The 14,234-nt window shown below is 39.1% G+C and overlaps 1 protein-coding gene across 3 annotated transcripts in view; it reads right to left on the bottom strand.

Moving 5' to 3' along the window:
* The window catches only part of RPAP1 (RNA polymerase II associated protein 1), a 2,926,740-nt gene that overhangs the window by 2,553,641 nt on the left and 358,865 nt on the right, over positions 1 to 14,234 (bottom strand). For 2 of the 3 annotated variants that reach the window (XM_044073828.1, XM_044073829.1), the window contains exon 3: positions 4,718 to 4,857. The exons of the other annotated variant lie outside the window; for it this stretch is intronic. In XM_044073828.1, coding sequence (XP_043929763.1) covers positions 4,718 to 4,857 — 140 coding nt within the window. The remainder of the gene's footprint in view (positions 1 to 4,717; positions 4,858 to 14,234) is intronic. 3 annotated transcript variants of the gene reach the window in all.

The following is a 14,234-nucleotide window of genomic DNA, read 5'->3' as shown; positions in this document are numbered from 1 at the left end:
GCTCCATCAGCAGCATATGATATTAGCCGCATGGAGGAGTTTGCAATGGAATTAACGGTTCCTAGCTGCGAAGCAATTTTTTCCTGAGCTCCTGCAGCTGTAGGATCCTGTACAACATCACCTAGCTCCTTAAGGATATCCCTTTGGAGTCTGGTGAAGTGACATAGGTAATTCAGCGAACGCATAGCAAAGGTCGCTGAGGAAAACATCCGCTTACCGTACCTATCCATGGTCCTAGAGTCCTTATTAGGAGGATGGACGAGTACGGAAGGATCTGCAAGTTCCTTCTTGGTGGCAGCAGCCACCACCATGGCATCAGCGGGGACACCCTTAGTGAGGAATTGCTTATCACACGGGCAGTAATAAATTTTGAAGGCCTCCTAGGACCTGGCTCTACAGAGTCAGGAGCAGCCCACGCCTTCGGGCAATAACCTGCATAAGGGGTCGAAGGCGGAGACACCCAGGAGGTGGAGGGCCGAGATCCAAACGCCTCAAGGTATACTGACTCATCCTCAGAGGGATTATTGGTGGGCCAGTTTCCCCTCTGTCTAAGGAGTTCTAGGATGTCTGAGAAGGAGACATCCTCAGAGGGGGATCTTGGGGATCCCTCTGACTCATCAAAGTCAGTATCTGAAGTGATAGACTCGGGGGAGTCTACATGTTTCCTCTTACAAGTCCTCTTCCTAGGAGGATCTCCCGAAACATCAGGAGAATCCTCGGAAGAGGGGGATATTCCCAATGGGGAAACCTGAGGCGGAGGATCTCTGGGTCCTGTAGGAAGAGAAGTGGCAGAGATGTCAACAGGCACTATAGAGGGAGGAGCTAAGGGAACAGACCGCTGGCTGATACCAGTGGCCAGCACACTTCATCACCTCGAATGCTCCCCTCCCAGGCAGGTCCGAGAGAACCCATTCTGAAGAGCTAGGAACTCCAGGGACCACCGAAAGGGAAGTCTCCGAGGCAGATGTCGGAGCCGAGCTCACCAAGGCCGAGGCTCCAAGGGGAAGAGCGGGTTCGGACAAGGGTCCGATGCCACTCACCCCCTCGGAGGAGACCATGGAAGCCCGGCCACCGAATACCTCTAAGGAAGGTCTCGAAGAGGAGATAAGAGTAGAGGCTGAAGGAACAGAAGGGGGTATCTGTCCCTCAGCCGTAGCAGTAACCATTCCCGAAGACTCCAACTCCAAGCTCTGGGGTAGAGTTGAAGGAGGAACTGCAATGGGTGTGGACCAATAGCCGCCTGTTGAGACGGACTATGTAACATTTGGGCCAGTGCCTGTGACTTAAGTAATCTACTGACCACTCTCTCTAAATCATGGTCAGAAAGCCTGGATGACCTTGAAGATCGGCTCCGATGGCTCCGTTCTGAGAGGAGAGGTGAAGCCGGAGCCAAAGTATCGGCTCCAAGGAAGGAGACCTAGACCTCTTCCTCGAAGGAGCCATCGAACCGATGAAACTATTGAACCTGTCGGAGCCGACAACTTATCGGAGCCGACAGGTAGCTCGATGCATCGGCTCCAGCGGAGCCGATACAGCCACAAAAGTAACGGTGTCGGAGCCGACACCGATGCCTGAGCCACATGGTGGTCGGAACCGATCGGAGCCGACACCGAAGTGGTCGAACCAGAATCGGCACCGATAGCCATCGGTGCCGAAGTCTTAGTTAAGCCAGAATCGGCTCCAGCCGGAGCCGATCTCGACTCAGAACGAGTCGGAGCCGAGGCCGCAGGCTTGGACACAGAAGCCTGGGCCTTGGAAGACTTAACAGTCTTGGATGGAGCCGACTTAGCCGGAGAGCCCTCCGGCTTAAGAAGGCCCCTCAAAATCAACTTATTTCTTCTTTCCTGCAGGACTCTCTGGCTGAAAGAATGACAAATAGCACAGGAGTCCTGCAGGTGAAGAGGCCCCAGGCAATACAGGCAAGAAGTGTGACCGTCTGTCAGAGACATTTTCTGACAGCACGAGTCACACTTCTTAAAGCCTGAGACCCTTTCTTTGGACATGGTGTAAAAACACAAACACACACACCAGTCAAAGAAATTAAATTAAATATACCAAAAGGTATAACTATAAACACACACACACACCCTAACAGGGGGGGGGGGATGGGATGGGTAAAGTCTGACTAAAAAAATAAGAAGAGACAGATAATTTTCTGTCAGAAAATGTTTAAAACTAAAATAAAACTAACAATTAAGGGTTTTTTTGTTAAAAGGGGCTAAAATAGCAAAGTAGCAAATCACTTACCAGGAGCTGGTAAAAGGAGGACCTCATCAGCGAAGCGGCAAACGAGATCTGGGTACTTACCGCCTTGCATCATGGGATATGGGGCTGCCTCGAGCTGGTAAAAGTGACTCTCGAGCTTGGCAAGTGCCGAGTCGGAGCCGAGGATCGGCTCCGAACCCATCAAGCAAGAATGAAGGCGAGATTGACAACTTAACATCCTACATTGAGTGCAGCAAGTCTTAGTTCATGTTTGGCAGGTTGACTGTTTTTTTGTCATGCTTTCACTCAACACAGCTATTTCAAGTAACCTAGGCTAGGCAACTGGACATCAACTGGTCAGCAGCTTATTGACCCAGAGATCAATTAAAAAGGCACATACACCCCACCCAATGTTTGCAGTGGATCCCAGGTGTAGGTCAGATTAAGCTAGGTACTCCACCAACTTAGCATCGGCAAATACCCATACTCATTTGGTGACATTGGTAAACATGACCAAACCACCTAGAACCATTTGTACAGTCAAGTGGCTAGCTCTGACACACTGCACAGTCTGTGATCCTTGTTCTCCATTTTTTAGGACATAAGCATTACAGTTTTGCCCAAAGTGGTTGGTCTGTACAACTCTTCCCCCATAGGTACCATGAAGAGTCTGTGTTGCTACCTACACATCCATTCTTGGGTTAGTTTGAGATAGAAACCCCACAGATACACAGAGATAACATGCAAACTCCATACAGTCAGTGGGTGGAGGTCAGGATCGAACCTTTTACCATGTGCTTGGGAAACAAAGATCTTAACCATTATGCCAACTGGTCTCTATACTGGAAACAGGCACTTTGTAAATACCCTGTGAGTACTACATAAACCAAAGGGCAAGAAGGTGAACTGGCAGTGTGATCCCCCCCTTCAAATCTGAGGACCTGTCTGCCCACCCTGGCATCTTAAAGTCCAACGAAACCATGCAGGCATGTGGAAGGAGTAAAGACAGAAAGCTCTTCGAAGACAACTTTTTGAATTTTTGAACTTTCATAAATTTGTTCCATCTGGGAAGACTCAAAAATGACCCACCATTGTCTTCCTTGTCTTCAGACTAGGGAAAAAGTCTGGAATGAAATCCCAGTTCTTTTTCTAGTACCTCTCCATGACTACCTGGGCTATTAAGTCTTTTACAAGGGACATGATGAGGATTTGATCATTGGGAACTTGTAGAATGCTTAAGAATTTTGTACTGTACTGAAAATGCTTACTGCATTCCTGCTTTAATATACGTAGGACCACATGACCTGACAGTCTCTCATTGGTCTACAAAAAAGGCCACTCTGCCTCTTATGTTTAAAGAAGAGGGGAGATTATGGAAAAGCAATGTAGGTATTGGGTGAGAGAATGAAGAATGTGGTAGGATGTGGTGTGGGGAGGGGGACTAGATTTGTTAAGTCAAAGCTGCTCACTCTGATCATGATCATGAGGGCCCTACGCTTCAACCTCTGGTTAGCTTGCTGTCTTTTTTTTTCTGTAGATGCCCTTGTCATTTCCTCCTTAGGGTAAAGGGAACGGATAGTTTTTACCAGGGTAGTTACTAATACATCAACCCACAGGGGAAGGGGTACAGGAATGAAAAAGATCCTTGACAGACTGCATGTTTTTCTCCTTTTCCTCCACCTTCTTGAACACCTTATCTTCAAGTGGTTCAAACAGAAACCTTGTCTTGGGGAAATATCAAAGAGTTTTGTTATTGCCAAGCCCTCACCCTGGCAACAAAGACTCCGTAGCAGCTGCTATGCATGACTCATCCAGTGCAGCATACTCACATTCCATGGCGTGCATGTCAATGTGGAAAATGAAGTTGCATACAGTCAGTAATTGCCCTCTTTAAGTCTCTTTGGGCTCTTATCTTCTATCACTTCTACTTTTTCTATTAGCTGGCTAAGGATCCTGTGACACTTTCAGTTGAGGATCTTAACAGTCAGTATAAAAAGTCTTCTGTCCAGTACTGTCAAGTATTCTGCTCTCCCTGTCATTGCGAATTGAGTTCCTGGATGCAGGCATATTAGAGTCCCTGCTGGAATCCAAGGCCATCAGTGTAGGATCAGCCACAGAATTCTTATAAAGGTGTTGGTGGGAGTCAAGGACCCTACAGAAATGGTCTGGCTTTCTAGGGGCAAGGCACTGCAAATGCGGCAGCAAGGAAATGCTACTAAATGCGTCGTCCAGAATGGGAGGAATGGCCAAAGGTTCTTCTGTTTCCTTGTGTGTTGTGTATACTCCTGTATGCCGCACAGAATACAACATTTTCTAACAGATTTCTTAAGTTAAAATGTCAGATTCTTACATTTCAATTCTATAATCAATTCTTCCATTAAAAAAATAATATTGTAAACCAAGTACTACATAAATTAAAAAAGGAATGATTAAATTGTATGTTTAACATTATCTATCTACTGTACTCAGATAATAAAAATAGTTTATTTTTTCTTTATAAAGTCAAACCTACAATAATTTTGGAAAGCACTGCAGTGATATGCCTGTCATGATGGTCCAGTCTGTCCTCTGGATCTTCATCTTCAAACTTGACGTGAGCTGACTTAGACTTGGATTTCTTTGGAGGGGCAGGAGTCAGAGAAGGAGGTAAATCTAAAACATGAATAAGGAATAATTAACATTTGGGTACCTTTTGTTTTTTTCACTTAAGTAAAATAAACTACAGATGTATACAAGGACCACCCATAACAGGTGTAGTGAAAATAATTTCTACTGTGATAAAAAGGCAAGTTATGTACTTACCACGATGGCAGATCATTGTCATTTGCTTCCGTTCTTCCTCAATGGAAGGGTTTTCGGATCTGACCTTAGATCTGACTTCGGCCATTGTAGACTTCAATCCCAGTGGTTGGAGAACCAATCTGACTGGTGGCTTTTGACAGGAGAGAACCTTTAGTGCCTGGTTAAGCAGGGTGGACAATCTGTTCCCTAGCAGTCTTGTAACCTGGGTAGTGGTGTATAGGTGGACACCTATGAATTCCAATGTCTGTACCAGGAAAAACAGATTATTCAGATAATTCCTGGCCCAAACTAGAAGAGACCTGGTAGGAGTGATAATGAGCCAGTCGTCCACATAGGGGACTACTCTGAACCCTTCCAGTCCTAGGTGAGCTGCCTCCAGAGCAGGACAACCAGGCAAATTTGCAGGAGCACTGATAAGGCCTCTCAGAGGAGCAATTCCTGAAGCGCTGATCTTGCAGGCCTCTGCTGCCACATGGATAACATGCACCATTAGAATTCCTTCTTTGCCCCCGGAGGGAGGGGGGTCTATCTCAAGAAGTGTTCAGAGAGAACCTCTGAGACTTCAGGGACCACAGTTTTTTACCTCTCTTTTGGTTTGCTGGCTTCTAGAGAAAAGCTTTTGGGGGATTAGAAAACCATATCCTTATGGCAGAAAGGGGTTTCCGGTCTTGTTCACTTCTAGAGAACATGTCCTTGACTTTTGGTCTGAAAAGAATCAAACCATCAAAAGGGGCATTTACAAAGGGCATCTTGAAAAGCACCGCAAAATTAAACAAGCTTATCCAAGCAGGTCTCCTATGAAAATACCTGCATCTGTGGCACTCAAACTGCCATCAGTTGCACTGGAAATCAGATGTATTGAGGTGTTTGACAAGGACTGTAGGATGGTCAACTGTGTCCACAGTTTTCTTGTCTTCTGCAGACATGGACATTAAGAGAAAACTGGACAGCACCTTGGTCAAATCTCTCTGAAATCTTGTCATATGTGCCAAACAATTCAGCGTCCTCAAAGTGCAAGTAGCTGAGGCATAACCTCACTTCCCAAACCTGAAAATACCCTCAACTTCCTGTTGGGGAGATGGGCAGATGAGCTCTACTCAGCTTTTCATTCCCTTTTTAGTAGATGATGCTACTACCATGGCATCCACCCCCATGCCCTTGCCCCAGTGCTGGAAATCCTTTGATGCAACAATAAATTTAGCAGGTTTAAGCGGAATCAGTTCTGCCACATCCGGCTCCTTCCATGTCTGCTGAGAGATTAAATCCACAATCTCATCTGTGGGATGGACCAACCAAGAAGTAGATGAGCTGGATCTGAAGGCCTCAAAAAACACTGATTCCTCTTGGGAGGGGTCTTTGGATGACCAACCGTCTTTCTGTTTCAAAATTTCAAGGATCTCCCCCCTGAATGAAACATCCTCACGTGGTGATCTGGGGGACCTTTCTCCTTCACTGAAATTTACATTTTCAGTTACTGACTCCTGTGAGGAGTCAAACATGCCTCCTCTTGCACATGTTTCCAACAGATGTCTGTGGTGAAATGCTCCTGACAGGACGCAGAAGAAAGAGGAGAATCCTGAATGTGGACTGTCTTGAAGCTCATGAGAACCAGCTGTCCCGGATGGGATAGGAGGAGTATGATCAGTACCAAAGGTCTTTTGCTGGGTGATGGGCAAAGCTGAAAAACTGAGGGAAGTCCACTCAACAGAAATGGAGAGAGCTCTCTCAACGGTCTCAAATGCAGAAGTTGACGGGGAACCCAACACCATCCCAGCAGGAGAAGAAGTATCCAAACCAGGCTGGTCTTGGAATCCAAGCTGACACTGAAGCCAAATGGTCTAGCACCAAAACTCTGAGAGGAAGATAAGGCTCTGATAACCTCAGAATTGATCCCCAACCTCCAGATCATTCAGCAATACTTTGTTTTATTTACTTCAGTTTGATAACTGCGGAAGTCCACTGGGCCACGAAGAGCCCATTTTCAGTGGAGGCCCAGGGAGAAAAGCTCCAGTGAAGAGTTAGAGATATAGAATATACATCAATTGTTGAGAATATGCAGTATACAATATAATAATGAGGTAACATACAATAAATTCATAGAGAAATACAGCATACAATACAATAACATGACATTTCTGATAGAGACACATGATACAAATATTAATTCACATATACTTTTTTTTTTTAGTAAGTTAAGGTAACAGTCTGAGTAACAGAGAGGATTGGGTGCCATAGGCAACAGTCACATTAAGGTATAGTGGGGTGATTATAGAAGTAGCAGTAGCAAAGGGAGTGGAGAAGTTGATGGCTAGAGGTGGAATTTAAGTTGGGGAGTGGGGTGTGCATATCCATTTAGTAGTAAGATAGGAGAACTAGAGAGATTTGAATTTAGTGTGGTCTTGGGTATTGTGAAGAGTGGGAGGGAGAGAGTTCCATAGTTTAGAAATGGAGTAGGAAGTAAGTGGTGGCCTGGGGGTCATGACAGCTTTGGAAATTTTTCTGATCTGAGTGAGTGGTTAGGGATGCAGGGGCTTAGTGCGGCAGAAAGAGAGGGGCAGCTATTTGGTTTGAGGATGAGCTTGTGGGCATTAGTGACTAAGCAAAATCAAGTAACTGGGAATTTTGAGCCACTGAAGAGTATGGAGAGAGTGGCAGTGGTGGGAGGAGTTTTTTGAGTTGGTAGCAAATTTGCTTATTTTATTATAGCTTTGCCAGATTTCTGGATCTGAGGCACTCTGAACCAGTCAGCTCAGAGATGTCCTTGGAGTGGAAGCCGAAGCCTTTTTTTTAAATTGAGGGAAGAAAAAAATAATTATATTTTCAAGTGTCCTGTTTAGTTCTGCATTAGAAATGGCTTTACATCTGCTCTTCTTTAATCCTGGCATTACCCCTGGTTTCAACCCCCCCCCACACACACACACATTTAAGAACAAAGTTTTCTGGAGGCATACTCCTCAAGAAATGAAGTTTTAGAACGGTTGCAGTCAAGGGGGCATGGCCAAGATGACTGACAGCAGCAACTGGTGAAATCTCTGTGATTGAAAACTTTTCTCTGACAGAAAATATAATCAAAAATTAAAAATTGGAGAGACATGTAAGCTAATTTTATTTACTAATATTCAGAGAAAAGATTTACAGCTTCAAGTTCTTCAAAAAGCTGTATTTCTCCTGTCAGAATTTTAACTGCTTGGTTAAGAGAAGAGACTTCAACAGAATAAATGGTACTAGGGATTATTGTGTAAAAAAGACATCCAGTCACTAATATCTAGTATGCAGGATGTACTAACTAAAATGGACAAACTGAATACCAAAACAGAAAGTTTCAAAGAAGATACCAGAAAGAAGATGGAACACTTAGAAATTCGTATAAAACAAAGTGCACAAATCAGCAATATGGAAGAAGTTTTAAATGATTATGAAGGGAGAATAAATAAAGGTGAGTCTCACTGAATTTCTTTTAAAACGAAATAAATGGCTCACAGAGAAAGTTGATGACTTTGAAACAGACTGAGACAAAAAAGCATTAGAACTTATAGTATACCTGAAAAGTATGAGGGAGACAATGTAATAAACTTAAAAACCTGGCGACATAAAACACTAAATTTACCTGAAATGTTATCTTTTGGAATTGAAGGGGCACACAGATCTATGACAGCACCTTCAAAAAAGGAAAAATCACCACCACATTCAGTTACAGTTAAGTTTATGTCTAGCTTAGAAAAAAATATCAAATATTCAAAAAAAGCATGGTCCAGTCTTAACCATTAAAATAGGTCAACATGTAGTCATATTTGACAATGATTATTTCAGTAAAGAAATCAGTAAAAGAAAATTCTGCTTATCACAAATTAAGGATCTTAAAAGCAACAATATTAAAGCTATGTTGGTGTTTCCAGCAAAAATCAAATTATCTATTTCTGAAGGAACAAAAATATTTGACAGACTGGAGGAGGCATCTACCTTTGTTAACAAAAATGCAATCCTTAACAATACTGAAAAAATGGATTGGAACACTATATCCCCCAAGAGATAGAGTGAGATGAATTCCTGGAAAACTGCTTATAAAATTAAAAAGCTTAAAAACAAGTGAAGTTTATTCTCTGATTACAGGACTTTTGTTTTCTGAAACAATAGCTTTACCCTGCAAGTAAAAGATTTGTACTAAAAGCATATGTAAGTATGCATTTACATTTTAAGCTAAAACATTTTTCACCATAGGAATATATATGGTTAATTTTACTGTTTTACTAGACTTACAGTGAAAGACTTGATATATTTCATCTAACTAAACTTATGCATGTATTTCTAAATGTTAAATATTTCCTGTAAGAGAATATCGTTAAAATATAAGCAATAGAGATAGTAACTTTAAGACTATATATGTTAAGATTTTTATTTTATTTGTTTAATTTTATTTAGTATGTGCATTGCTGGGTTAACTGAATATCAGATCTAACTAATTTGCTAATTATAAGTGTTAAAGTGCTGATGATTTTGTTTTCTTTGCTCCTGTACAACACATTCCTTTCACATGTAGTTTACAAAGCAATTAACACTTTAAAAGCTTGAGAACATAAGAATGCTCCAGTTATGTGAACTGCTTGAGTCTGCTTGCCTTGCTACCTGTCTGCTCCTTGAGCTGTTTTGAAGAAAATCTAGGTCAAAGTTTATCACTGATGTTTGTGAAAACAGGAAAATTCTTTCTTTTTTCCCAAGTATATATGTGAGAAATCTTCTCAAAATACCATTTTTTTAATATTTAGTAAGAAGAACTGGCTAAACAAAAAGTTATAATAATGTTTTATGCTAAGCTGTTGCTAATGTATAATTTGCTTACATTTTGCTGTTGGCTAAACAAAAAGCTATAATAGTGTTTTATACTGAGCTGTTGCTGATGTATAATTTGCTAACATTTTTCTGAATATTAATAGCTTATGCTGTAGTGTTACTAACACTAACTGTACATATTAATGTAGAGAAGTAAAGTCAGATGTTTGTTACTGATTAGAACAGTTTAAAAGAATTAAGAAGAATGAGAAACTTAGAGGAAATTAACAGCTGCTGTGCGCTGAGTTGTCATTTTCATATCCTGTAATCAAATTCTAATATCAGGATGTGAAGCTTAGTTCAGAATAGCAGTTCACAATGACTAAAAACGCACACTGAAATTAAACAAGCATGACTTTATACATATATATATATATATATATATATATATATATATATATATATGTATGTGTGTATATATCAATATTGCTTGTAATACTAGAATTAATAAGAATAAACATATTATAATATTCAAAAGTACAAGGAAAGAAATATCTACTCTAAAATTAATAAGAGAGAAGTATCAGTAAGTTATGAAATATATACACAAATTGTGATCTCGAATAGAGTGTTGATTAAATAGCTCTTTGCCGGGTGATTTTAGAAATACAAGTTATACAGAATAAGGTAGAATATTAGTGGGCAATAAGACAGTAAAAACATAGTTAAATAAACTGCTTAAAATAAAAATATGTACTACATATACCTGCATATAGCAGATATGAAAGTGTACAAGATCTCATACAATTTACATAGAAAATCATATAATAATCGAAAATATCCTGAAAGCTGAAATCTGAAGCTTGGCCATGTGAACTTTGAAGCTTTTTGCATATTGTATGTCACTGGATTCACTAAGATTTCCTGAAATACCTAATTTCATAAATCAAAGCTGAAATTGAATGCTACATTGTTGAATCAATACGTCCATTTCGAGAGAAAGTAAAGTAGATTTCCCAATGTTTGAAAACAGGAATTGAGACTGGGAGATGAACTAGAGGATATTGTAACTTTCGAATACAATATAGATTGCAAAGTTTTTGACTACGGAAATAGCAAAAATTCTCTTTCACTCCAGTAATGCACTTATTTTTATGAATAAGTTTGATAAGCTAATGAATTTTTAAATATTTTGATACTTATTATATTCAGTGTTACACAATTTTAAGATATAGATACTTGCACTTTTAAAATTAATTCAGAGCTTTTTTAGATCTATAAAATATGTATGTTATTTAGTAGCATGATAAGTATATATGTGCATTGATTTTCCTTTTATATAACAGTTTAGTATGTTAAGATTACCCATCATCTGCAAGCTTACAGATATATTTCTCTCTAAAACCCCACTCTGTTCTACTTATTTTGTTAGAGATTTAGGTATAATAATGTTGAACGAGTGAATAATTTAGAAATATTTTATGGATAATTTATACTACTATTATATAAATAGGTATACAGTATACTATTTGTTGGATTATTTAATACTTTTGATTAACAGAAAAGGATTATTAAACTTGTATGCAGTAATGGGGGCATAGTTTTAAATGGCAAAATATATAATTAAATTAATAGTCTCTCATTATTTTTAACTTATACATAATATTATATTAATTATTTGCAAGTCATGGTAGCTTTTTGCTAGTTTTTTGATAATACTTTAGATATTGGTAGATAGATAGTCAGTAGTTTGTCTATTCGATAGGTGAACTGGGAACTTTGGTATCCATGGCAGGTTGTGTTTTATTAGTAATATATACAGTTACAGTTGCAAAAATTTATTTTGTTATTTATGAGTTTTAGTAGTTTAGTCTGTAGAAAGGAAGAATTCAAAAAATGTGGAATGTTAAGATAGTGTTAGAGGAATGCATTAGAGTCTTGAATACAATTAAATTAATAAGGTGGATAAATGTTTCATATCCTTTAAATGAAATCTTTTTAAATACACAGTCTAGTTTTAATATATTATCAATTAATATAAATGGATTAAATAATGGAGAGACATCTAAAATTAAATAGAGGAGCTATATTCTTGCAAGACTCATTTGACAGATAAAGATATACAATATTTAAATAACTTAAGTTACAAAATGTTATCATCTGCTTCTATTAACAAAAAGAGTAGAGGAACAGCTATACTTTGGAGAAAATCTACTGCAATGCTTAAGGTCATGGAATCCATTAATGATCCGAAAGGAATGGATACATTTGTATACAATTAAATATGATTGCAAACTCTATACACTAGCTAAAGCTATAAACAGATGGATTAGTAATAATAATTTAATTGATTTAACAGTAAAAGCAGAATATAGGTCATTGTTCTTTACTCATTATTATGTGCATGGGAAGCAAACTAGAATTGATAGGATTTAAGCCTCTGCAGATTTACTTAATAAAGTGAATTATTTTAAAACTATTCCTTGTCCTTTATCTGATCATAATGCACTAAGTATTAACATATTAACGGATAAAAGGAAATTTCAGATTTATAAGCTCCAGTATATATCACAAAATTAAAAGAATTTAATACTTGCCTTAAGGAACAAATTGAAAATGTTTTTATCTTTGAATGATAATGGTCAGGTTAGTAAAGTCATATTATGGGACTCCTTAAAAATGCATATTAAAGACAGAATAGGAAAATGAGCTATTAATAAAATGAGAGAGTGGGATAAAGCATTGTTAGAAAAACAAAATGAAAAACACAAACAAGGTTTTAACAAATTAGATAACACTGAAGTCATTAAAAATGAATGACAAAATATCAAACAGTTTTAACACAAAGTGAAGATAGTTTTAGGAAAAAAATAAAACTGCACAGTTATGTAATGACGTAAAAAATCTATATAGATTAGCTATTAGAAGTAAGATATTAAGCAAAAAGGCACGAATCAATAATATCCAAAATCCTCACACTAATAAATTTCCTTCAGACATAGAGGAAATGCTTCATATTTTAAAAAAATATCCGTGAGGCTCTTAATAAAGATAGAAATAATAACCCTGATGATTACAAAACTGACAAGTACTGGAATTTTTGAAAAGATCACCAAAGCAATAGATGAAGGTAAATGGTACACAATGCATACCTCGAACTGGCCAAAGTGTTTGACACAACTACCAACTCAGGCATATAAGAAAAGCTAAATAAACTGGGAATAAACTCCTATGTCACCTGCTGGATTGTCAACTGGCTCACATACAGGAAGCAAATAATCAAAACGGGAGAAGTTACCTCCACAAAGAAACTAAAAAACTAGTCACTAATGGAGTCCCCCAGGGTTCTGTGCTGGGATATCTCCTGTTTGGTATCTACTTTTCCGAAGTAAAAGCAAAACTAATGGGCTCTGGTTTACTAAGTTTGTGGAAGACTGCAAGCTTTGAGCAGTCACTGAATTTTCCGAATGGCTTAGTCATCCTGCAGGAAGGTTTGTCTCGAATAAATAACTGATGCCAAAATCACGAACTAAATGCCAAAAAATGCATTATTGCATCCTTTGGTATGTTTTCTACCCCAGGGAACTATCACATTGACAATATGTCCCTAAGAGTCGACTCAATTTTTCAGGATTTGGGAACTTATGTGGACAGTGACCTAAACTCTGACCAACATGTGTCTACTGTTGGAAGAAAATCCTCCTATATTGCATAGCTTATAAACAAAGGGATTATGTCTAGCTCTAGGAATGTCACCGTCCCCCTTTACTCAGCCCACATTAAGCCAATCATTGAATATAATGTCCCCTTTGACATGTATCCATCCAGACATATGCAACAACTGCAACACACACAGTGATACCTTACTAGAAGGATAAATGGGCTAAATACCATATCCTACATGGACCAACTCAAAGCCCTTTCACTATATTTGGTATCCTACAGACTGCTAAGAGGTACGCCAGACACAGGTCACAAGCTAACCTCTGACTCATTATTGATGGATTTACTGCACATCAGCAACTCAAATGGCATAAGAAATACTCAATCTAGGTATCTAAACCTCTTCTGCCACATCAACAAAGTAGTTTGGAGGGAGATGCACATCTCACAGATGATACAGCTGCTGTGGAACTGACCATTCAAATAAAACAAAGTTCATCCCTGTTCATGTTCAAGTACAAGTTAGATCTATGTATGGGAAGCAGAAAACCTTAGGACTGCCCCTGTACTGTTAATGAAAAAACGTAGTTCCTAAACGCTTTACACCATTCTTGGGTCCCCCTCAAATTAACCATGGTATGATCCTGGTAACTCTCATTAGGAGTAATATATACAATCTATACCCAAATGGGTTTGGTTATTTCAAGAACAAAAAGGGAAATTGACTAGGCTTAAAATGGTCCACAAGGGCAGCTAGCCTAGTACGTACCTATGAAACTATCACATTTTAAAGGCAA

Source organism: Protopterus annectens, chromosome 6.part0 (assembly GCF_019279795.1).
Source record: "Protopterus annectens isolate FY-2018-M chromosome 6.part0, PAN1.0, whole genome shotgun sequence".
NCBI lineage: Eukaryota > Metazoa > Chordata > Ceratodontiformes > Protopteridae > Protopterus > Protopterus annectens.
This window is presented reverse-complemented; position numbering and strand designations above follow the sequence as displayed.